This window comes from Hemibagrus wyckioides, linkage group LG22 (assembly GCF_019097595.1).
Source record: "Hemibagrus wyckioides isolate EC202008001 linkage group LG22, SWU_Hwy_1.0, whole genome shotgun sequence".
In the NCBI taxonomy this organism is placed as follows: Eukaryota; Metazoa; Chordata; class Actinopteri; order Siluriformes; family Bagridae; genus Hemibagrus; species Hemibagrus wyckioides.
The window spans coordinates 17605865-17631511 of record NC_080731.1 but is presented as its reverse complement, the minus strand read 5'-3'; the positions used below and the strand labels follow the sequence as shown (position 1 = coordinate 17631511).

General features: G+C 38.3%; 1 protein-coding gene across 2 annotated transcripts in view; it reads right to left on the bottom strand.

Moving 5' to 3' along the window:
• Positions 1 to 1108: 1108 nt before the first annotated feature.
• The window catches only part of zmat4a (zinc finger, matrin-type 4a), a 52179-nt gene continuing 27640 nt past the window's right edge, over positions 1109 to 25647 (bottom strand). For both annotated transcript variants that reach the window (XM_058374420.1, XM_058374421.1), the window contains exons 4-7: positions 23887 to 24043; positions 15845 to 16054; positions 9643 to 9739; positions 1109 to 2859 (exon numbers count right to left, since the gene is read on the bottom strand). In XM_058374420.1, coding sequence (XP_058230403.1) covers positions 2832 to 2859; positions 9643 to 9739; positions 15845 to 16054; positions 23887 to 24043 — 492 coding nt within the window. In that variant the 3' untranslated portion in view covers positions 1109 to 2831. The remainder of the gene's footprint in view (positions 2860 to 9642; positions 9740 to 15844; positions 16055 to 23886; positions 24044 to 25647) is intronic.

The following is a 25647-nucleotide window of genomic DNA, read 5'->3' as shown; positions in this document are numbered from 1 at the left end:
ATGATCTAATCAAGGAAGCATAGTCCGGGATAGCATGGCCAGAAAGTACTCCATGATCTATATTCATAAAAAAATCTCCAAAAGAATTCTGACAATTACATTGAAGTAAAAAATATTTAACGGAAAAATAGCTATGTGTTGCATCAATATAGTCTGATGTATTTAGCCTACAACATAACTACTGGTTAGTGCACCACCTTGTAGTCTGGTCTATTCTCTATCATCAACGAAAAATGAAAGCAGAATTAGAATATTTAGAAGACCCTGCAGCAAGGTGTAGCAGAACCTCAACCATTTAGGAGGCTAGCAACCCTAAATTACCCAATAAAGCCTTTAAAATAATAAAGAATTAAACAGGTGAAAGCATTTAACAGGAGCTTGGAAACTATGGCAGTGAAATATGTCACTGAAATATGAATAGAAATCCAGGCCATAGATTGATAGATCTATGAATAATTCATGGGGTAAAATTAGAAAACCTGACGTTGATGTGAAGGAGAACTCGAAGTCTGCTGATGACTTTTAGAGTAAGAGACATTTTATACCATCTGTCATAGTTGAGAGAGGAGGAAAGAAAAAAAACAACAGAATTTTACCAGAGGGTATATCAGCGGCAAGTTTTTTTCTCAGTAGAAAAAGCAAGACAAAGTGAGGCCAAAGGTCCAGATACTAGAGTCCCAAGCCATTTGGATGCTATTGTCTCTGTGAATTCAAAGGTCACCTTGAATAAAAAAAACAACAGCAAAACATTGTGATGTGAAAGTAACCACAAACTGAAGCAAATGTGATTTTCACAGTCTGTGTCATTTCCTCTTTAGTGACTTGGCTTTTCTGATTTAATTTATGTTGTTTATTTGACCTCTGTTTTCGCTGAAAAGGCATTCAGGTGTCTTCTGTATTGCCGGGGAAAGGTAATTGCTTCAATAAAATGAAAATTTCTGAATGTACCTGAGTAAATTGTAGTTATTGAATCTGACTGGTTCTGTTCGATAACGTCTTTTTGTTTGGTCCTGCAATTTAAAATGCGAAGAGCAAAATATACCCACAACAGAATGCAAAACAGGGACAGATGACGACTCTAAAAACAACTCAGACCACTTAAGAGGGCTGCAAGCGTCTTTTATTCAATATTTACAGTTGATCGCATGATCTATAGCACAAAGAGGGAGTGTGTTCAGGTAGAACTGAAGCTTGCTCTCTATAAGGGAACACGCCACCATTCACACACGGCTTCAGTGCAACAATGAGCAAACCAGATTACTCAGACTTTCAGAACATTTATGCTGACTTGTTCGTGCACAGAATCGGCATCGTCGATACTGAATGTTATTCATTTTTTTTCCCTAAAGTTAAGGAGATGAATCGTGTTAAAGAAAAAGTTCAGGAAACCGAGCAAATTTACACATTTTTCCCATACAGATTGTAACAAATGAGCCAATGAATGCCTTATAGCTCCACTTCAAAAATCCTGCTAGCATAATGTATCACCTTTACAATGTCTACATTAGCTTCATAACTCGGGTGTAAAAACTAAAGACAGAGAAATGATGCGTCATTTCCTTTCCTGAACTTTTCCTTCAAAAACTCAAATCAGCCTCTTTAATATTATATAACGCATCCATTGTTTATAATAAAATAAACGTCAGATTAAAAAAACAAACAAACAAACAAACAAAAGGACAAATACCCAGACACATAAGCAACATAAAATGACTTTCAAACATACACAAGTAAGTCATTAATGACAATAAAAATAAATGCTATTTTTTCCCCCTAATAATAAATAATCTAATTCAATCATTATAAAATGACAATGTAGGTCTTCTCCCTTAGATTAATACCTATAAGAATTCAATAGTCACACTTACAAATGTAGTATATACTATATATATTCAAAGAAAATGGATGTATATATTTTTTTTGTAATATTACAAAGTACACACAGTCACAATACTTTTAAAACTAGACTGAATGTCAAAATTTACACACATTTCCTCATTAGCTCAAATATAGTTGATTAACATGGTTTGGTCTGAAGTTTGCTTGGGCATGCAGATAAATGATGCTAAACTGAAGGCTTGAAGCTTTTTCATACTCGTTAGCTATGAAGCTCCAGGGCAAAAACTAAAAAATGCAAACATCTGACACCAAATGTTGGTTGATCCACTATATTTGGGGTAAAATGAGGAAGAAAATGTGTTGCACTAGTCAATTTAAACCTTTTAATATAACGAAAGAACTGGTGAAATCTTTGTATTTCAAACCCTGATGATATGGCCATATCTCCTATCAGAATACCCACAATGCCCTTGTTGTACATCTGACTTTAAAGTACTATTTGTCATTTTTCTCTTTCAGTGTTGCTATGAACTCAGAAACCATTTCATCAATAATACATTTGGCAGATTTTTTCATACATATTGCTTAGCTGGGTTGAAAATTAAAAAAAAAAAAAAAAATCGCTCATGCATCATCGCAACACCTGGGTGACAGAACGCAATGAAAGTCGTTCAACCCGCAAACGTACAAAGACGATACGCAAGATACGGTTCTGTAAATAATCCTACAAACATGACGTGAAAAAATGCAATCTATGTGTCAAAGTCAGGGCAATAAAACAAAATATTTCTTATGCAGTGGGTTTAAATGAAATTCTCTCTCTAAAAAAAGAAAAATCATTTGGTCTTTCTGGTTGGGACGGACAGACGGTGACTACAAAATGCGGAACTTGAGAAAGTAACAGACGAAGGGAAGAGGCAGAGATTTCAGGGCGAGCTGATCAAAGCCCGTGTGACATCAATCAATCTGACAGTTAGCTTCCTGCACAGCTTTTACTGGACACATAACTGATTCTTCAAGCTGTTAGAGAGGAAGACAGAAACAAAGAGACGTAGAGTAAATATTAGCATGTACTGTATATAGAAAGCATGTTACCTCAAAGCAGTGATTTATTCTATATATCTGCTGTTTCTCCATCAGTACTAAAGATAGCTTATCAAATAGCACTTGATCCAGCACATCCAGTTCATTTCCAATTTATTATCCAACACCATGCTCCAACAGTTATGCTAAATCGAGGTCAATGTGTGCATGGGATATAATCAGACTGAAGGACTGATGACACACCTACACAAGCTAACCTTGTGTCTTATCTATATGGACATACTCTCAAGCTTTGTCTTGTTGCTGTTAACAACATCTGTCTTATCGAACCTGTTATCGCAAATGAGGAGCTTAAAAACTGGCCCTTGTAGTCCTTGTGCAGTAGCTGGAGGTTAATAGAGTGTCATTTATGTGTACTCAGGATAATGGCACCTTGGCTGGAATGCTGAGTTGAAGACCTAGAGCTGTAAAACTCCAAGGACAGCTTTAGGTCCATTTGATATAAACAGTGCATATAGATGCGCTAAAAGACTGAGTAAGACTCAGAACACCTTTTTGTTTAGCTGGATTTTTACATTTTTCCCGTAATGGATAAAGACCAATATGTCAATAGAGGGATGAGTGTAATATGTGGGTGGAACGGTATGGGTATTGGACGGGTATTACACAAGGAGTTGACCGGTTCAATGTACCTCAGTGCTGGTGGTGGGATCAGTAATAAATCCATCGACCAAGAATCTCTGGGTAAATAGCTCTCTCTTATTCAACCCTCAGGCATTTGTAGATGTGAATTATTATAGATTTGCAGCAGCAGGACCATGAATTGGGCACTGCAATATAAAACTATTTGGATTCCTGCTTGCTCAAATGGTTATCATAGAAACAGGGATTCTCATTACGGTTCTCAACATCTATTACTTATACTGCACTTCACTTCCTGATGGTTTTCTTGAAACTCACAAGTGTTTGCATAAGATCAGAATACCAGAATGAAAGGGGAAGACATCCTCTTCTGGGTGATGCTGGATAGTACGATTATAAATCATTACAGTATACAGATGCAGAAGAGTAAGGCAAGACAAACAGTGTTCGTCAGGAGTCTAACAGCAACACTGAGGCAAGGATACCCCAAATTTGATGCTGTCCATCACAAGGCCATTTGTGGCCACATCACAAGGAAACCAAAATGCAAGAAGAACAAGTAAATTTCCACACATACAGTAACCTAAGTTCAGGATTGGACCAGGGGCCCTTCTAGTGGTTAGGCAGCAAGGATACCACCACTTCTGCTGTATCTTTGTGTTGTGGATGCCCTAAACCTAACCTGTTGCCAGGTTTTGGTTTCCTTTTAAACACAGAAGCCATCAGCTTTGATTCAGACCTCAAGACAACCTATTATCTATGCACTGGATGAAAACTGGTCAGGGTTGTATCTGGGCAATTTGCTTGTTTCAGTATTGCATACTATAGAAGCAATGGCACTTATAATTCCAAAAGAAGACAATCCACTTCAGGGTTTTAATTATTCTACATCCTGCACTGCCAAAGCAGGTGTTTCTATTTTTCAAGATGGCAAACAAAGCATCAGTAACTTAGTATGACGAAGGTCTGTTTATGGTGGGTGAGAGACAGGGAGTGCCATTGTTTAGCCATTACCTTGGCAACTGAAGACCCCAGGCAATTGTTCATCCCTTTTAAAATGCCAAGCTTAAAGGGCAGTATTTGGTTAGTAAAAATGGCCATCTTTCCAAAACACAAAGAGGTGTTCCTCTTTTTTCAGTTTTCAGAGATACTTCAGGAGAAAAGATTTAGATTGTTTCAAAAGTTCCATTCCTGTGTTTCAACAATCCTTCAAACAAGGCAAATGCCCTATAACATCCCAATTTTTTTAAATTTTATAACTAGTCTGGTCTGAGAAACGGGAGCAGATTATTCATCTCATTCCCAGCATGTGCCATCTACATATTAATACGCTGTACGAGATTCAGATCCCCGGTTCACTGTAGTCAAAAGGTACCTTGGGCTGTGGCTTAGGGTTCATTAATATGCATGAGCAAGGAGCATTCCTGCCTGTGCCACAAGACTTCTGTCTCTTCAAAGATGGAGGAATTTGCAAGCACTATCTATTGCTGACTCTTACCAATTCCCACCAGAAAGCTGGGGGATAAGCTGCTGTTGGAAGTGCTGCGCTGGCTTACAGACCAGCTTAAATGTATCGTATCAACGAGCTGGCATGGTTATCTCCACTGGTGTGTCCTAGCAATGTGCAGTAGTGGTGTTCAAACAAACTATTGAAGCCTGGAATATATATATATATATATATATATATATATATATATATTTCCTGCTTGTTTGCTTGTTCCTCTTGTTATCTGTATTCTGAGGCTGCTTCCACTGTAGGTGTTCTTCCAATGCAATGGCTGTCACCAATTCTGTGCTTTGGCAAGTTGTCCTCCACTTTCGGGCTCTTCAACAACTCTTTTCATGCTTGGACTAAATAAGAGCTTGATGCCACTTGGTGCTTTTGTGAAAAGTTTAATTGTAAGTAAAACTCTGGAATCACAGAATATGATTTGTTTAAGCTACGGCTAAAATCCAACACAAACACTGCCCATAGAATAATTTGTTCTGACATCAATGCATTGAGAAAAAATTTCAGCAGTCAAAATGTTTCTCGGTGTTTAGTTATGGACTCACTGAGGTGCAACTTTCACTGAACCTTTGCGGAATTGTTAGTTTTTGGAGGATTCACTTGCCATATGGCTTACTTTGGTCTTTGCTAGCTCTCACTACAAAGCGAATATCTAATTACTCGAGGGAAAGCAGGTCGACTTTGTACACGAATTAAAAGGGAAAGATGGAACAGATGGTGTCTATTAGCAGGTGAAACTCGTATTGCGGTCGCTTACTGCGTTATGGAGGATGAAAAGACATCTTGGATACTTTAGAGCCCTATACAGCTTTATACTTCTTTTCTTCTAAGCTTGCTGGTGAAGACATGAGAAAGCTTTTTCTTTCCTGTTTGTCCACTGCTGGTTTGTGTTTTGTGGCACAGTCAGGGGAACCTCCCCAGCTGTTTGGTTCTTCTCGATTCACTGGGCATGTAAGCGGGTTTTCGCAATGGTGCCATGCTTGCCTGATGAGACTCTCAGGAGAGTTCTGAAAATTGATTTTCTCTATTTTCTGCTTCTTTCCTTAGGCTGTCTTTTCTTTTTCTTTATAATTGCTATTCTCATTGCTTCATGCATTTTTTGCAATATTAAAAAAATTCGTATTTGTCTAAACTACAATTTTCTGCTTTACCAATTTGTTGTTGTTGTTATTATTATTATTATTATTATTATTATTATTTATTCATTCATTTAATGCTCTCTGTTATATGAAAATTATTTAAGTAGATTTTATGTATTGTTTTTTAAATGAATTTGTTGCAACATTCAACATTTCTTAAGCAATTTTTAAAAAACATTTTTCTTTATTTATTTTATGGTTAATTATTTTTCTATTATTTATTTATTTATTTATTTATTTATTTATTTATTTATACTGTATTGAGCTTATATCCTAAACTAGATTTTATATCTTAAACTGGATCAGAGATAGAGAGAGGAAATGTTAAGAACAATACTTCTGATGTAGAGAGAATTTGCTTGTTTATTTATTTATTTTCCAGTTAAACACTATGATAAATCAGGCCAGGTGACCCAAACATTCCTCAGCTCATGAATTTGTGAAGGTATTTATTTATTTATTTATTTATTTATTTATTTATCTGTTTCCTGCTGTGTGTGTACAAGGAAGCAGAGCAGTCAGCTATTGAGATGCACAAATTAAAAGCAGTGGAAGGCTAATTGATGCGACGAGCTTGAATAACAGCATCCGTGCAGTGAAACATGACCAGGCTTTTTACTCGTGTGTCCTAACAGACACTTTTTGGTGTCACTTAAGGTCGGGTAGATCTATCTTTCAATATTCTACTTCTTTCCTTATGCTTCTTTTAATGTGGTTGTGTATTGTTGTTTAGCATATTATAATTGTTTTTTTTTCTTTATTTTAATTTGTATTAAAATAACAAGTTTGTTTAAATTATGTTTATAGTTGACAAGTTGAGACCCACTATATGCTGTCATTTCCTGCCCTAATTAAAATTTTCTGCCATGTCGGATATTGTCTCAAATGTGTTTTTCATGATTCTCCTAAAACCTTTGTCCAATTATCACCTTCGTGATAGCACCACAATACTCAAAATTTACAATAACATGCTCAATCATCTTGAGACCAGTCTGAATAGAATCTATGGGAACTTTGATAAAATCTTTGCTGCAGATTGTTTAAGATTGATGAGAAGAAACACTTTAGCATACCTTAAATGTTTTAAATTTGCAATGAGAAAATGAGCGAAATAAAATCTTATAGCTCAGCTTAGGCAAAAAGTGTAACACGTCTGTGAATGTGCAGCTCTACAAGTCTGGATTTTTGACCCTCCCGAAAATCCTGCTTCCAGCTTTAATAGTATTTATATTATTCTAGCCTTAGTACATCTGCTAGCGTTACAGATTACCACTGCACTATAGTGCTGACAGCTTTATACTACACACTCAACTCCAGCTGCGGTGATGTCTCCATCCACCCTTTCTCATCACCTCCTGTTTTCTACTCAGCTTCCTGTCCTCTCCATGACTTTATGAGCAGAAGTTTTAACCTGGGAAATGAGGAACGGTGTTTGGCGATAAACCAGCCATCCTGAGGCACATTTGAGTCACACTTGTGGGCTTTAGAGAGATCGCAGAGTCTCAAGCTACATCCATCAAAGTCAAACATCAAACGCTCATATTTTCACCAAAGCTGGAGGGTTAAGCAGGCAGAATAAAGGTGGATTTGTGAGTATGAGTCACATTCTGCAGCATTCTGACACAAGGAAGCCAAAAAATGAATCTCATAGCTGCCAGTTTAGCATTAAACTCATTTTGAGAGACTTTTTTTTTTTTTGCTCTTGATAGCCTTTGAAATTGAATTAGCATAATTAGCATACTTATGTTTTCTTTTTTGTATATATTTCAGAAATGTGGCTCACAAACCAGAAATTGCAATGTTCAAATATTGGATATTTTATTTTAAAATCTTCTCAGGTTCATGTCCCCAAACCATGAGACCTTTTTTCAGTCAGGGTGTAAAAATGCGCTTGGCATCGCTCTAGACTTTTCTGAACTTTTTCAACTTTGGAAGATCTTCTGGGACCAAGAATAAATAAATATATAAATAAGACAGAAGTGCTTTTTTTTTTTTTTTTTTTTTTTTTTTTTTATAGAAGAGGCGCACCTTGCGGCCTCTTCCCGTAGGATTACATGTGGAATATGTGCTGGCAGTTGAGGGCTAGTGTGAAAGTAACAATCGATACTGCTTGTTTTGTCTCTATTCTCTGTGGAGACATGTTTATTTTTCACATGGATAAACTGCAGGGCTCCACTGAACATTCCAAATTGAGAGTAGGCTATAATGGGAGACAGAATTTTCCAGCAAGTTAAGAAAGCTTATTTTTAGGCGAGCAATGTCATGACAGAGCATGAGGTATTTATACATATACAATGTTCTTGGATCAACTTTATCTGATAGATCATTCGACTACAAAGTTTCAACAAAAATGTCACTTTCATAAGTTGTTAGTTGCTAGTTGATTGGAAATTACAACAATTTGGGTAGAAACTTGGAAAAATGGTCATATATAAAAATATATAGCTTTGTTTTTTTTTTTTGTTTGTTAGGGTCAGGGCCATCAAAAAACATCAACCCTAAAAGGGTAAGATGGAACTCCATGAGTAACTGAAGAACTGCGTTCCATAAGTAAATTCCACACAAACCAGCCCAGGTTCATGCACTGAAGAAGAAGGAGGAGAAGAAGAAGGAGGAAAAGAAGGAGGAGGAGAAGGAGGAGAAAAAGAAGAAGAATGAGGAGAAGAAGAAGAAGAAGGAGGAGGAAGAGAAGAAGAAAAAGAAGAAGGAGGAGGAGGAGAAGAAGGAGAAGAAGGCACATTAAGGCCTTGATTGTGTGATTTGATGTTATGGAATGAATGTCATGTGATGTACACAACTGCATTTAATGCACCTAATAATCCACATTTATTTTGAACATAAGGTTCTGGAGGTCCAGTGTACCAGTAGTCCTCACAGATAGATATGGAGTTCATGTATCATGTTGGATGCTGAACATGGAAGGCTTTGAGAGATTGAGGAAATGCTATGGACGTGTTGTGTGGTTGTACAGCAGACGAACAATACAGGAAGAACTTAACCACCATGTTGGAAGATATCAGTAAGAAGATGATGAATGTGAGTGTAGATTATTTTTCAGCATTGTAGATATAGTGGGATTGTTCAATTAGAGCAGCAATCATCAATTTTCACAATCACATCCTCTCTCTCTCTCTCTCTCTCTCTCGAATGTGACTTGTCACTGATTTATGCATAGAAGAAAGTTTTCCTATATTAAGCTGCATTATAGGGCTGCTGAAGCATGAGAGAATTTAATCTGCACCACCTGTGAGCCAAAATCTATCAGGGACAGTGTGACAGATATAAGAACTGACATTTTACACACACGTACGCTCACAAAAGCCCAGACTGGGGCTTATCAGACAGCACACACACACACACACATTTATTCTATAGTTATCTCCATAGTTATTCTGGCTTCTGGATTCTAAATCCAGCAGTGCTTTAACACTAGTGTGTATGTAGTGTAGTGTGCGATTGTATCCTCACTTGTTTTGGTGTTTGGAGCCCTGCAGGTGTGCGTGGTACTGTGCCACGGAGTTGAGCGTGACGCTGCACACGTCGCAAGTGTAGCTGCGCTTCAGACCTGCAACAACAATACACACCCGCTTAGCCAAAAGAACACACAGCTCTACACAACACAACACAACACAAAATAATAAGCAAGCGAGTCGCATGGCTCAGACCCTGGAGAATCACACAGCGAGAGAGAGAGAGAGAGAGAGAGACACACAGAGAGAGAGAAGATAATTAATATGTATGATGTTGGGAGATCTTTATTAATGTGACATCAGAGGTCATTAAGAGACACGGAATTAAGTCACGGAATATTAAATCCAGAGCTATTTCCATAATGCGCTATTTCATAAGTGTGATTAAATGGAGGGGGGAAAATGATCCATCACTGGTGTAAATGTGAGAGCTGCTGTAACACGCACAATATAAACAAGACTCTGTAGAGACACCAGGAACACACAAACACACACACACACACACACAAATACATTATCACAGACATCTGTTACTATTTACTAAGAAATATCCACTGACTTGTGCAGTACAGTATTCTAACCTTATAACCTATATATATATATACACATGGGAGTGTTAAACCTTATATGGGTGGGATTAGCTTTCACAATAATCAATTCCGTGCATCCTTGTGTACTGTGTATTGTGTATACATCTGATTTGAATTTCAAATGACTGTTTTAACCTTTATAAGAAGTGCTTGTTGTAGGGGATTGTGTGGCTGTTCCAAGTCGCTCTTGATCAGATGCAGGTCCAGAACATCTACAGCCATCGATTCTCTAAACATTGTCCAGATGTTATTGTTCTGCGTGAAACTGGGTTAAGATGTTGGCCTGCTGATCGGAAAGGTTGTGAGTTTAAATTCTAAAATCACCAAGCTTTTTGTATAACCAATTTGCTGATCAGCGCAGACTAAGATGTGCATAATGTGATTCCAAAAGAATGAATGAGATTTAACCACTCACATCTGTTCAGGAACAGGCAGATGGTGTAAAAATAATAATCACGGCACGTTGATCTGTTATTGCCGATTCTAGCAGATGGGAAGGACACAGTATAATTAGTTTCTCACCTTATTGAGCATAAATATTGGAAGACTTACGCACTGAGGATTTCTTAGGACTGCTCCAGATTAGTGATATTAGGTCTATAGGCCACGACCTTGAGATAATCACAGCTGCAGCACTCTGAGATTTCTACGTCAAAGTATTGAACCAAACAGAAGAAGAAGAATGCACTGAAGTCATATTAATGCTTGAGAAACTACTGTCGGTGTCCATGTGGTCACCAAAAGTAAACAATCTTAATAATCCAATGAATAATTACCAATGCCATTAAAGGCTGGCTAAAGTCAAGAAAAGGTCAGATCAAGAATATTCCTGTCATTCTGGCTGACATTTTAAAGAACAACAGATTTTTTTTATTCCCAGGTCAAGGATAGAAAAATCAAAGCGTTTAATGTCATCCAGAAAACCGGTGATTAAAAAAAAAAAACAGATAAACAAAAATGGCAAATTACAGAGGTGTAAATGCCTCATCACTGACACTGACAGACAGGCAGAAAGATTGGACTAAATGAAAATACTGGGGTGGAAAAAAAAGGGACACAGTTGCTACGGCAATCACAGCATTTCTTGTTAGAAAATGAGAACAAACAGGTTCAGAAAGTTGAGGAAAAAAAGCAGCTTAAAAGCTTAGAATTTCTGCTTCAATAAGCACAGTGTAGAGGTTTCTGTTCCCGTAGTGTCAGGTATTGAGAAATTTCTGCTCCTGTATTTTTCATTGTGTCAGGTTATCAGCAAATGTCTGCCCCACTACTTCCCATTTGCCAGCTTTCAAGAAATTTTCAGTGTGAAGGGTATGGTATAACTTCTGTCCTTGTAACAGTAGGTTTCTGCTCCTATAATTCCATTATGCTGATTATAGCAAACCAAAGGCTTGGAAGAGCAGAAATGGGAAAAATTCCTGCTCCACAAGTCACATAATGAATAGTTTCTGCCTTGTATTTTCCTTGTGGCAGCTAGAGATACAGTTCCAGAAAATTTTGGTATGGTATGTGAAAGTTTCTGCTCCCACGATTTTAATTCAATGTGGAAGCTATGTTAAGGTTTCTGCTCCTGTGATTCCAATGTGGGAGCGATGTAAAGGTTTCTGCTCTTCTAATTATAGTTGTGGGAACTATGTAAAAGTTTCTGCTCCCTTGATTGTAGTGATGGGGCTATGCAAACGTTTCCTCTCCTATCATTCCAATATGGTTATCATTCTAAAAAGATTTCTGCTCCCTGATCCAAGAGTGTGAGTGATGGAACAGTTTCTGCTCCACAGATTTCAGTTTAAAAAGTCTGTAAAGGTTTCTGCTCCTGTGACTCCAGCATTGGGAACAATGTTAATAGTTTCTGCTCCCTTGATTTGAGTGTGAAAACCAATTCTACTTTACTCATTTTTAGCAGTAGTATAACTGTATCTGTTCCCATGAGTCCAGAGTGAAGTTTTAGAAGAGTTTCTGCTCCCCTGATTGTTCTAACTGTAGAAATGTTTCTTCTTCCAAACTTTAGTACAACACTCAAGTAAGATCATTTGTGACCATAATTTTACGTTAGCAGCTATGAGAATGTTTCTGCTTCCATTACCATTAAGAGAGTTACTCCACCTCTGAATCTAGTGCAGTGATTTTGAAGCAAAAATTTCAGTCTGCTTTTCATTTCTGTTTTGATACTTCTGCTATTGTAGCACTGGGAGATTCTGCTCCCAGAATCCCCTAGGTGGCAGTTATATTAAGAGTTTCTGCTCTCTTAATGCCAGTGTCAAGCTGCTTCTATTATTGCATTAAGTGACTATTGTGGTGAAATTTGTTTCTACTCTGCTAATTTTGGGGCTGTATCTACAACACAAAAGGAGATCATCATAGCATGGGATCTACAGGATAATTTCCCATAATTCTCAGTTTCTGTTCCGTAACTTCAAGGTTGTTGGTCTTGAGAAACACCTGCTTCAATGTTGTTGTTCTCCCTGTTCAGGGTCACCACAGTGGATCATCTGGTCTGCATATTTAATTTGGCATAGGATTCCCTTCCTGATGCAACCCTCCCATTTTTTATTCTGGCTTGGGACCGGATCTGAATCTGATCTGGGAATCGAACCCAGGCCACAGCAATTGAGAATCTGCTGCTGTTGGACCACCAGGGGAGAAAATTCCATTAAAACACTTCATCAAGGTCAATGTAAGTACCATACCAACTGAAAAGGACTGTCCAAGAAAACCAGGAATAGAAAACTACCTGCAATGCAAACCTCTGAAAATTAGTTGAGAGAAAGGGATATGTGGAGATCAAAGCTGAGACACACACACAGAGAAAGACAGACACATAAACAGAAACAAACAAACGAAAAAAAAAAAAACTCAAGGGTGAGTTGAACTATGAATATTTTATCATCCGGCAATCTTCAAAGTCTTCTCCCATCTTTCCATTGCACCGCAGTAACTCTCTCAAAACACTGAAAGGACACTGCAGAGCTGAGGATGGGCAGGCAAGGAGCAAAATACGAATGCTGAGAAGGGTGGTGAGAGAGACAATGAGCGAGAACAAGCTGATCTTGCAGCTGACTGTACACTCATTGTGTGAAAGATGAGACTGCCTCCAGCAATCCGACGAATTACACAACCCCATTGCATCCTTCTCCTGGAGTTGCTCAGCCATCACGCCATTGTTTCGCTCTCCTTTTAAAGGTTATAATGATTCGCAACATCATTACTAATTGATAATTGCGATGGCGAGGCTCCCTCATTAGGACCACGTTGACATTTACAGCCTGAGGAAATGGCCGCATGACTTTAACAAACAGCAAGCCCAGACAAACACAGAATTTCTTATTAGGAATGAGAAAGGGGGGGATAGTCAGCAGTTACGACAAGACATTTGATTTGTTTGCACTGAATAGGTTCTTCAATAAAATCTTCAATGCGCATTGTTCGGGGATGGATGTTCAGTCCAGCATGGTTTAGATTAGATCATAAATCATTCATTACCATACAGGGCCACAAAGCAAGATCAAAATCTTAGTAATTAATAATAAAGCGTGCAGGTAAATTTTTCTATAAACAAGCAGAAGCTTTTCCCCCACAAAAAATGGGAAAACTCCTTACGTGCACAAAATACCAAATGTAGTCAAGGTGAGTTATGGCCACTGTTAGGGTCATATTACACAAGATTATTATTCTTCCTGTAATGTCTAAAAAGATTGGAGATGTACAGTATGTGGAGGAATTTTGACCATATTTTTATGCAGAACATTTTTGTAATATTCCTTGGCATGTGGAAACCACAAAGTCTTTCATTTACCATTTCTGTGATGACTTTGGTGTATGTTTGCGGTCATTATCTTGTTTGACCTAGCCAGGTCTTAGTCTGACACTGGTAATTATCAGAATTCATGATGCTATTAATCTATTAAAAAGAGCCCATGGCCTACCAGCCACACCAAATCCCTAATAATTCATCCCTCCTACAACCATCAGCCTCATTTGTGCTGAAATCTATATTTTTTTTCACAGTGATGGATGACATGATTTGACATATGTCAGAAAAACTGAAAATAGCCAAAGGCATTTTTTTTTGTTGCATTTATTTTATATGTTTATTAGGAGTGCCAATATTTTTGCCACATTTCTGAAAGAAGATATCCACATTTAAAAATGATTAGCTGTTACATGAATTTTGCAGGAATTAGATGAAATAAAATTTTAGAACTTGAATGGAAATTTTAAATCACAACATGTTATTTTTTAAAAATATAATTATTTTATAAAATAAATAATTTTCATGGACAATAAATAAATCTGAATTGCTTCAAATTACTGTGATCAGGTAATCACAAATCAAATAAAATGAGTAAATATCAAACGTAAAATTCTACGATTAGATGTTGATGTATTTCCAAGTACTCTAAGGATTGATAGCCTTAAAGCAACACCTAAATAAATAACAGGTAAATAAATAAATAAAATGCTCATATGAAGTCCAAATGCTCTATTGAAGCAGAACATTGAATTAACAAATGAGTGGGTTTGGAAATTATTATTGATACAGTATTAGTTGAGTAACTGCACAAGCTTATAGAGACTGATTGATCCCCCCAAAAAACAGGACTGTGGTTTTTTGGAAGCATTCCCAGTCAGAGATAAGAACTAGTAAAGGTGGAGAACAGAATCTAAGCATCATTTGAAGTGGAGTTTTGTTTATACCCAGAAATCTGCCATTAAAGGCCATGTCATTTCACTCCAACTCCATTTGCCTTGACCTCCGACTATACAGTTCATACCTTAGCTCAAGGATAACTCAAGGTCAGATCTAACTGTCCCAATTATTTCTCAACACTATTTTCAAGTGGTCTTATTGGAACCAGACTAACCAGTTCACAACCAATTACACCATTTCCAGTCACAAAGCACCAAGTGACCTTACTAGGACTTGTTCACATGGACTTGGACACCTTTACCTTTATACCTTTTGTTGGTCCTAAAATCTAGTATGAAATCATTATGAATAATTATGTCAGAAATATTGAGAGTAGGGTGAAATTTATCACTTAGTAGTGAAAAAGCACCTTAACCTCAAGTCCTGGTCAAACATCTTCCATCTTCCACGCCATTTACTTCTGAAAACATCATTGAGGATTAATCACTGAGGGGGTCAACTATCAAAAGAATCACTCTAATAAATTATGTACTTCCTGGTAGAAGGTTGGATTGATCATATTTACAGTCCTTTAATTTGTGGAAATTGTACAACTGTTGTGTTGTAGAACACTTTTTTTTTGGAATTAGTTTTTAAATGTGAAGCAATTTATGTGAGGCAAAATGTTAAAAGCTCACTGAAGCCGGGTCCTAGCACTGCTTTAATAAACGCTCCTGTTAACATAATTTTAACATCCTAACAAATTTTATTTGGTCATGTACCAAATAAACCAGATAGTAACACATTTATAATAATACAAACAATTTGCTTAACTTGTTTATAGTGATGAAGGAGCAATTAATGAAGCAGCAGTCTCAGTGAATGATGGCTGTGACTTCTACACTAAAATGCCTGAGCCGAGCAACGAATTAAAGATCCGACCCTATTTCTTAAAGCATGCTAGTAACCAGGAAGTCCTTCATTACCTTTCATTTCGCCCATGTCCAGTGTCTTGCCCAACTGCTCCAGCAGGTCGGCACGTGCTGCGTTCTTCTTGTGTTTCTTGCCATCGTAATGTTGTCGCGCCATGCCCGGGTTGTTGAACCATGCATGGCACAGCTGGCAGTACCGATCTGAGTCCCCGTTCAGCTGTGGCCAGCTTTCAGATGGCATTTTAACTGGACTGGGTGCCACCTCTAAAGGACAGAGAGGATGACAAGCGTCAGTATTCTTTAAAGATGAGAATGGAGAGCTCTTGCTTTTTCCCCCTTTCCTTTCCCTTCCTTTACTCCCCTTCCCTTTCCTGTCTTTGACCTTTCTACCATTTCCATTGTGGTGCTTACATTTCATGTCCTGTCCTTCCTTTTCATTTCCTGTCCTTATTTTTCCTGTCCTGTCCTTACATTTCCCATCCTGTCCTGTCCTTACATTTCCTGTCCTGTCCTTTTATTTTTCTGTCCTGTCCATACATTTCATTTTCTGTCCTTTACATACATGTCATTTTCTGTCCTTCAATTTTCTTTCCTGTCCTTTCATTTCCTTTCCTTTCTTTGACCTTTCTACCATTCTCTCTCCCTTTCCATTTCCTTTCCTGTCCTGTCCTTCCCACTCCTTCCCTTCCCTTCCCTTCCCTTCCCTTCATCTCTTCTGGAGGACAGAGAGGATGAAAAGTATTTTATCTCTTAGGAAAGTGCTTGAATAACATTTACATATTTTGTGAGTCCTTCCCCTCTCCTCTTTCCCTTTTCTTTTCCTTGTCCTTTTGGTGTTAAAGTTAGAAAAGACTCCAGCAATTACTAGAAATTGTGTGTGATGGCTCCTTCTGCCTGATTTTGCCATCTGCAGCATCGCCACAGGCTTGGAAATAATGAGTTCTTGCCTTAATCTGTCGCATAAGCAAGAATGCCTGGGTGAAAAAAAAAACAAAAAAAACTTGAACCCTAATCTTCTTATTGCTGCTCGCTTATCTTTAGTGTGCTTGACTGTTAACATCACTGACCCTGTACTGGTATAAAGCAGCCAGCCATGGAAACACATCAATTCTGTTCTCTTGCTCAAACTTGTAGATGATTTTTGACCCCAAAGATCCTGGTGTTGACAGTATGTCCTCCAAAGAAGGTAACATAACCGGCTTCACAGTTTCCAGCTGTTTATCATTACAAGCCAATAGAGTCAAACTGAATTTGTTATCAAAACCGATTTGAAGACTTTTCATGCCACTCAACATCAATAGAGAAGCAAAACTAATGTTTATTTTTTTCATCATCACATAGACAATACCCAGGCTGATTACTACAATGCTTTCATTTATCAGCAGGAGCTCAGAAATCTGGGACACAACCGTAAACAGCAGGCACGCAAAAATATCCTTCATCCCACTGAGATAATCACACCATGCCAAGAGCTGAGACTTCTTTCTTCCGTCTGTTTTTTTTTTTTTTTTAACAGCATTTTTTCCCCCCTTGCTATTGTTCTTAAGACTCTGAAATGACGCGCTCATGGTTTGGGCAAAATTTAATTCGGGTAATTAACTTCTGCAAATGAGATGACGATGAATTGTGAAAGTGAATTAACTGAAGAGTCAAGAGGGAAACATGGCTTACTGCCTTCGCTGGAGCGTGACAATATAACAGAAGGAAATAAAAGCGAAGTGATTCATTTCACTGGAAGATCATTTCATCAAAAAAAAAACAAACTCCTTTTTGTGCCAAGAAATTCAAGCAGCTGCCATTTCTAGGTTGTCGAGATGCCACTGAATTAAATTTTACTATTAAACATACGACGAATATATTATTTTCTACCAAAGTTCCATTTATTTCTGTTGATAAATTTCCTAATTAAAATGTTAGCTTATTTTTAAGTTTTGCATCAGAAAAACATCAGACTTTCCAGTTTCTCGGTGACAAGAAAAGCTATGCTTTTTTTTCTAGATACTTTAATGTGAATGAGAACATGTTTCAGTGATGTTCCACCACATGAAAATGTATAAATAGATAAAAATGACAATTTTTCTTAGAAAAATAATATTTTTTGACAAATTTCTGTCATATGAAAGGAACATACCTTTGAAACAAAATATTTTCAAAAATCATATTGTTGACTTTTTTCACTAAAACAGCAGTTTAATAAAATGAGAATTATCACCACGGAAGAACCAGGAAATGTTCGGAAGTGTTGAAAATATGGAAATTAATAATTCTTTTAAGCACCAGACTTATTTCTGATGCACCGAAACACAAAACTAAAAAAAAATTAGCTTGGTTTGATGACTTTATTGTACCGGTATTTTGTGTTGTGTTATTGTGTCAAACACTTTATAAACACAGAGCTCAGATTTATTACTGTGTTTGAGTAAAGCAGACTCTGCACTCGGTGTCACTTCCATTTTTTTAATAGCAGCAGGAGCAGCATGAGCTAGCAGCGAAGCATGGCTGACGCATGGCTTTTTCTAGAAAAGATCTATTAAGCAGAAAAAAAAACAAAAAACGGGAGACCATTGTTTCCTGGAAAAAATTCCGAGTGAGCTATGTTTTATTTCAGAGAAGATGAAAGCTTAGGTTTTATTAGCCAAGGCAAGGGAAATCTATCAGAGGATCCAGCGAGAGGCGCAAATGAGTTTGAACCGAGTGTCAAGTCCGTGTCATCCTTCAGACTGCGACAGGAGTTCAAGCTCCACGCTGATGAGCTATCTGAGGTGTTCGCTTGTACTTGTCTCAGGTTTTGTCTGGTGTGTGTGTGTGTGTGTGTGTGTGTGTGTGTGTATCGGGCACACACCATATTGCTATTGTACAAAGGGAATAAGTGAAAAAACTAAAAAAAAAAAAATTAATAAAAAACAGTTCCTGACTCTCATAAAACAAAGGGGTTACTTAGACTCAAGAGGAGGTTTTTAAGGAAGCTGACTAGTGGCCAAACTGGCTGACTGTCAAATTAAAAGTTAAAGGTCACACATCACATCATCAGTTACCACATGCTAAAAAAAAGGGGGTGCCAAAAATTCTGAACATGAACATGATTGTAACGTCTGGGACCCCCGCCCTATGCGGGGCTCGACCCCAGACGCCCGTGGTGTGTGTGCGCACGCCAGCACACGGTGTAATGAGACCCATGCGCAGGATTCAGCGAAGCACTGCTTTTATTACATTTAAGACGCGATATAGGGAAACAAACGTAACACTAGACATGGTGTGGTTAACTAAACTAAACAAAACCTAGACCTTAGACATGGAACCTAGCAAACAAAACCCCAACAGAAACCACGGTACAGATAACAATCATGGACAAAGACACAAACACAAGGATCCCTATTTATAGGGATAGACATTAGGGCTAATGGGATACAGGTGACAATTAGGATAGGAACAATAGGAAGGGCGTAACAAGAGACACACAAAGAAGCAGGCTTCCAAGGTTCACCTGCCAGCGCCCTCTCTGGGCCTGGCAGGGAACTGTCCAGCTGTTCCTGACAATTATGGAAGTCAATCTGCAAGTTTCCTTCCAGGATCTGGATAGTGAAATTTCCTAGACACTTCCTGAAATTCAAAGTCACTTCAGCGACTTGTTTTTATTGTTTAATCACCTCACTGGTCATCACATTCCTAATATCTTACACATTCTCCAAAAGGTGAGTTGTTTGTTGCAAATATGTTACAAGTAAATGCCTAAAACCTTCCAAAAATAAGCGCTATTCTCGAGCAGCGCTTCTGCCCGGTGTTATTTGTCATCATCGCTGTCTTCCCTCTCCTCTACTATCTCACCCGATGGAATTAGAAGAGTTTCACTTCTGCTTTAATGGCCCTTAAGAGGTCCCAAATTAAGTTCCCTTTCTTTGCACGGAGACTCCATGGACGCTGAAGGATCCATTAGTATCAAATCGGTTTTGTGTTAATGTCCTTATGGTCAGCAGGGGGACGGACGCTGCCATTTTTTTTTTTTTGGCAGATTCTTTTTTTCGCACCGTTATGCTGATACTGAAAGTATGACTCAGTGATGATGGATATTCAAACTTCGAAAACAAAAAATTCGAATCTGATTGGTCAGAAGGAATCTCCAGTGTGTGATCTGATCAAATTTTAAAGAATTGCGTCCATGAAGGAAGAGACATGCATTTCTAGGAAGCAGAAGAAGAAAAGTGAAATCTGTCACATGTTCATTACAGCAGAGTGAAATTCTTGATGGTAGGAAGTTCAGAGCACAGGGTCAGCCAGGATTCAGCACTCCTGTAGCAGAAAGGGTTAAATGCCTTGTTAAAGGGTGCTGGGACTTGAACCCCTGATCAAAGCTTTAAACCAACAGCCCACATGGGGATCAAACCTGTGGTGCTGCGACTAGCATTAGTAATCGATCCTCTAACAGCTAACACGCTCTATTATCTTTGATTCCTTACTTATATGTCAACATGTAAGCATTTCAACCCCAAGATTTTCTTCATAAAGCGAGGATTCAGGTAGATGAATGAAGATCCCAATAAATAATATCCTAAAACGGCAAGCATCATTAGCAACACGCTGCTTTCTCCTCGACTCCCCGGCAGATGGGAGCGAAAGACCCAGTGCTTTCCGGAAGCCTGAGAGGTATTATCATCCATCTCTCTCTGCTGGCTGGAGAACTCACGCTGAGGCTCCTTGTGCACAAAAAGCACTTTGGAAGCACTTAGCAAACTCTGAGGCTATATATATTTTAAGGAACAGGATTAGAGCTGAGGAAAGAACAGCAGAGATTAAATCTAAATGAAAGTTTCCAACCATACGTTCAAGGACAGACGAGAGGCTGATAATGACAGACGCTTTGAAGCAAACTATGTGATTAAATGTCAATCACAAAAAAAAAAAAAATCGATCCTATACAAACATTCATCTAAAGTGCAGACATAAAACTTTTCCGCATATGGAAAAATGCTGCACTTGGCCTCTGCATGACTTTCTGGAAGAAGATGTTTTTTTTTCCCTCTGCACTCCACATTCTGACAAATAAAATAATCATCCAGTGACACCTGCATGTCAAGGATTTGTAAATTTAATGAGTCTCTTTAAGCGAGAGGAAGTCGCAGAAGAGCTCCAGGTAAACGCCGAGTGACACTTCAGGCAATCAGGAGGCTCAGGAAGAGAAAGTCAACTTTTTTCCGGAGACTTCCAGCAGACAAATGAGGCACCCGCTGGATTGTGAAGCACATACTGTAATAACAACTTCCTATAAAAATGAGGAAGGATTTTATTATACATACTGCATATCTAAATATAAATATATTTCTTCATTTCTGAGTCCCTATGTTGTAAACCTTCTTTTTTTATTGCCCTATTGCAAAAGGAAAAGAAATTCTCCACTTTTGAAGTCTGCCAGAGACATTTTTCCACTTATAAATGTTCCATTCTGTAACGTTCGCCATGTGAAATGTGCCGGAGGACATGTTTCATCCTCAGTGCCTTTAAGACCCAACATTTTATTCTGAAATGTCCAAACATGTTGGAATGGAAATCATAAAAAGTTATGTGCTGAAGTGTTCAACATTTTTTTTTTTACTCGCCTAATGGTATAAACTCGAGAGAACCACGATCAAAGAGAAGGCGATCAAAGTCGTTTATGAATCTGTTATATAAGTTATTTATTCTTTCTCTGTGCTTCCTATTGGAGATGCGGTTGTTCTTTATTTCTGCAGTCTGGCTAAAGCTTGCTGTATCAACCAAACAAACAAAAGCAGCTGGTGAACAGACAAACTTGAAGATTAAGGAATTTGCCCCTGAAAAACATCTTCAGTAAAAATCTAGGTTATATAGATGAATATTTACATTAATAGACACATTCTAATATGTTATCTTCTCTATAGTAACCATGAAAAAAAAAAAAAAAACACAGAGTAAACAAAGCTTGGGAAATGCATGATTCAATAAGAGTTAAAAAAGAAAGGAGAAAAATAACCAGATATAAATACGTGGTGCAGGTGAACACATTAGGTCAACAAACCAATAAGACAACGATTTAGAGAAAACACAGCTAAACATAAACAAAACTAGGAAACACACTGCATTGTAGTGAAGTGGAAATTGTAACATTTACAGGAACTCACTTGTTCAACAGATGTTCTAAGTATAAAGGGATAAAAAGTACACGTTGTTCATTAATAAATAAAAATGTGTTGCTATGTTGTAAGATGTAATTGTCGTAATTCTGCTTCTCAACATCTCCTACAGTACTAATTCAGTTATCCTCGAAATAAAGAAACAAGAGCCGTGAACTTTGGTGCTCTCCCGGTGTCCCAAACTGGACCTGAGATCAGAGGTCAGCCTTCCCTGCCTCTTATAATACGCTTTGTGCAGTGATTGATATCGATCTTCAATCTGAGCGCATTAGCAAAACACACATCACACTGGAACATCCTGCTTCCGAGAATCAACCAAACTCCTACATTCAAGGTGGGTCACGTAGATGCCTTAAATGTCGGCTGCATGTGACGTGGTCCGGTGACCATTTCAGGAAATCTTAATAAGGCAAAGTTCAATGACTGTGTAAACACACGACTTTTCTCTTCATGCAAGTCAGCTAGCTAACAACATCCATGTTCTTGGATCTTTATGAACTAGGTTTCTGACAGCGACTGGAGGCTAACCCATAACTGCTACAGGAATGGCCAGACCCACCTTGCTCATTAGAATATTACAAAATATTTCATTATGAAAGACAGAGTTATATAGTGATCTATATTCATTCAGTATAATTATACCCAATACAGTGTTAACCACCTAAATACAAACCACCTAATTAACCACCTAACCATGCTAAATAACCACCATAATCAGTTTTATTATTCAAATTATAATCATTTTTTCTTAGTGTAGTAGATACCATATTATTGTTACTTGAAAGTATTAGCGAAATTTGTATATTTGTACACATGCATCCTCAGAGAGAGAGAGAGAGAGAGAGAGAGAGAAGAGAAGCTAGTCTTGTTGAAAGCTTCCAGCTGAGTGGCTCTTTTAAGCTCTACTTACATCCTCTCTCAGGTCCTGTAACTTTGAAATACACAACACACACACACACACACTTCTCAGAGTGGGTCGATTTTTCCTGTAGGGTAGCACACGTTGGAAAAGGATGACCCACAATGACCTGATCGGACACGCTGCCACACAGACAATGATGTACAAGCACATAGTATACACACACTCACTCTAACACACAATCTTACACATCTATACAGCACTGACGTATCTCTCATCTACACACACAGTGTTTGTGGCTCTCATGACCTTTTCTTAGTATTTCACACACACACATACACAAACACCTCACAGTTTATTGTTCAATGCTGAAATATAATAAGAGCAGGACATGATGAGTGTATCGATTTCATCCAGCAATATCTCATATCCCAGAATACCACACACACCATAACACACACACACACACACTTATAGATACAGACACAAGTCTTAATACATCTCTATTTTCTTTTTGCTTAAATTTACTTTTTCCTGTAAAACCATAATTCAGCTAAATCGGTTGTGCTAATTGTGCAAGCTGAGCTAAAAAACACCATAAAAAAATCATTAGTTCCTTCAAAACGGACTCCTCGAATGCTCTTTAAACGCTTTGGGAACCCCGCTGCTAGGTAGAAACGCGACAAAATGAAAGGAAATATTAACATTTCCCTCAGATGTGTTGTTAAATTACTTAAAAAAAAGACTCAGAACAACTAAAATTACAGTTTAATTGCTCTTAGCATCGAGCGCTAACTAAACTTCTGTGGGAGTCGCCATACTGGGTCATTTTAACTTTTAACTGGGGCCAGAGTTATGAGAAAGTGGTGAATATGACAGAAATTGAAGTTTTATATGAGATCTCCTGGTAAAAACACAACACACAACAGGACGTGCGAGAGATTTAGCTTTTGTTTAGCTAAAACAACAACAACAAACAACAATGTGAACTTATTCATGATAAAAGGTCAAATTTTTCAATGGGTTTACCAGGCTGTAATGATTCCCCTCAGGTTTGTATTTCTGTGTGTGTGTGTGTGTGTGTGCACGTTTACCTTTCCCCGTGATGCTAGGCTGCTCTCCCAGCACTAGTTTAAGTCTCTTAGCGTGGATCTTGCCTTGATAGTGCGACTGCGCAACTACAGCTGAGGTGAAGGACATGTTACACAACGTGCAGCACTTATTCTTGTCTACGTCTCCTTCCTCGCTGCCCTGCAACACACACAAACACACACACACACACACACCAAAACATGGACTTTTATTAAAGATTACTTCACCTGTGTCTTCTCCAAAGCACTTAAAGAAATCAGGTAGAATACTTTCCATCCGCTACACAAGGCCCGGTGTATGAGCTGTTACTATAGAAACGACGATGATATTAGAACCAATATTAGCTGTTACAGGAAATTAATCAACACCTTCTGACCAATCATAGTTGAGAATCCGGCTGCGCTGTGGTGTGAATGATATAATTGAGTATAAATGAGAGAGAAATGATATAACATCAGAGGGACATGGAGAGAAGCTGAGTGCTACTTAGGAAGAGCTCATTTACCTGCTGTGTGTGTGTGTGTGTGTGTGTGTGTGGCATCAATTTAGCACTTCCTGACTTGTGAAGCGCCTGAAGAGCTCTCCCATCATCTCCCTGTGTGGAGTGTGTGTGTAAGACCCATTACACACTGCCTCATGGACTGTGTCCAACTTGCGACTTGTTAAATAGGAATCCTACACACGCACACACACACATGCTCACACACACACACACACACACGCACACACACATTTATAGGACAGTCTTCAAAGGAAACACACACAGGGACAAACTTAAACAAGACAGCCTCCAAATCAAGGAAAAATCCACGCCCACACACAAGATACAAAGCCCATTCTTCAAATGAAAAGTGCTCACAAAAACACACACACACACACGCACACACAATGCACAGTGCACAGTCTTCAAACGAGGTAAAATACAAACACACAGTATACACACACAGAGATATAAGATATAGTCCTCAGACAAAGGAAACACACACACACACAGAGCTGTATTTTCAGTACACTGTGTCTGTAATGTTTGTGTATTTTGTGTAATTCTGTGCATCAGTAATCGGTCGTTTCAGAAACACAGCAGACGTGAGCTACATTTTGGAGCTGAGGTGAGACGAGATCCATCACATTTTGCACAGACGTCTCGGTTCTCACGGCTCCATATGCTGAGCAGAAATAATGGCACCCTTCCAGAGCGGCACGGTGACAGACGAGCGTGAAGCAGATCACTGCAACGACTCACTGTGTACTTCACAATGTACTGAGGAGCAAAATCAATGCAGGCTGCAAGTTCACTTTCAGTACAAGGACATCTGTGTGTGTGTGTGTGTGTGTTATAGAATATAGGATTATAGAAGACTGGATATCTGCTGTCACTGCACTCGCACTCACTTTAGTCTGAAAGTAAAATTTGTTCTTTCTTTCTCTCTTTCTGTCTTCCTTCCTTCCTTGTTTTCCTCCTTCCTTGTTTCCTTCCTTCCTTGTTTCCTTCTTTTTTTTCTCCTCCCTCCCACCCTTCCTTCCTTCCTTGTTTTCTTCCTTTCCTGTTTCCTTCCTGCCTGCCTTCCTTGATTTCTTCCTTTCCTGTTTTCTTCCTTTCTTGTTTCCTTCCTGCCTTCCTCCCTTGTTTCCTTCTTTTTCCCCCCTTGTTTTCTTCTTCCGTGTCTTCTTCCTTGCTTATTCCTTTGTTTCTTTCCTTCCTTCCTTGTTTCTTTCCTTCCTTCCTTCCTTTCCTGTTTTCTTCATTTCTTGTTTCGTTCCTA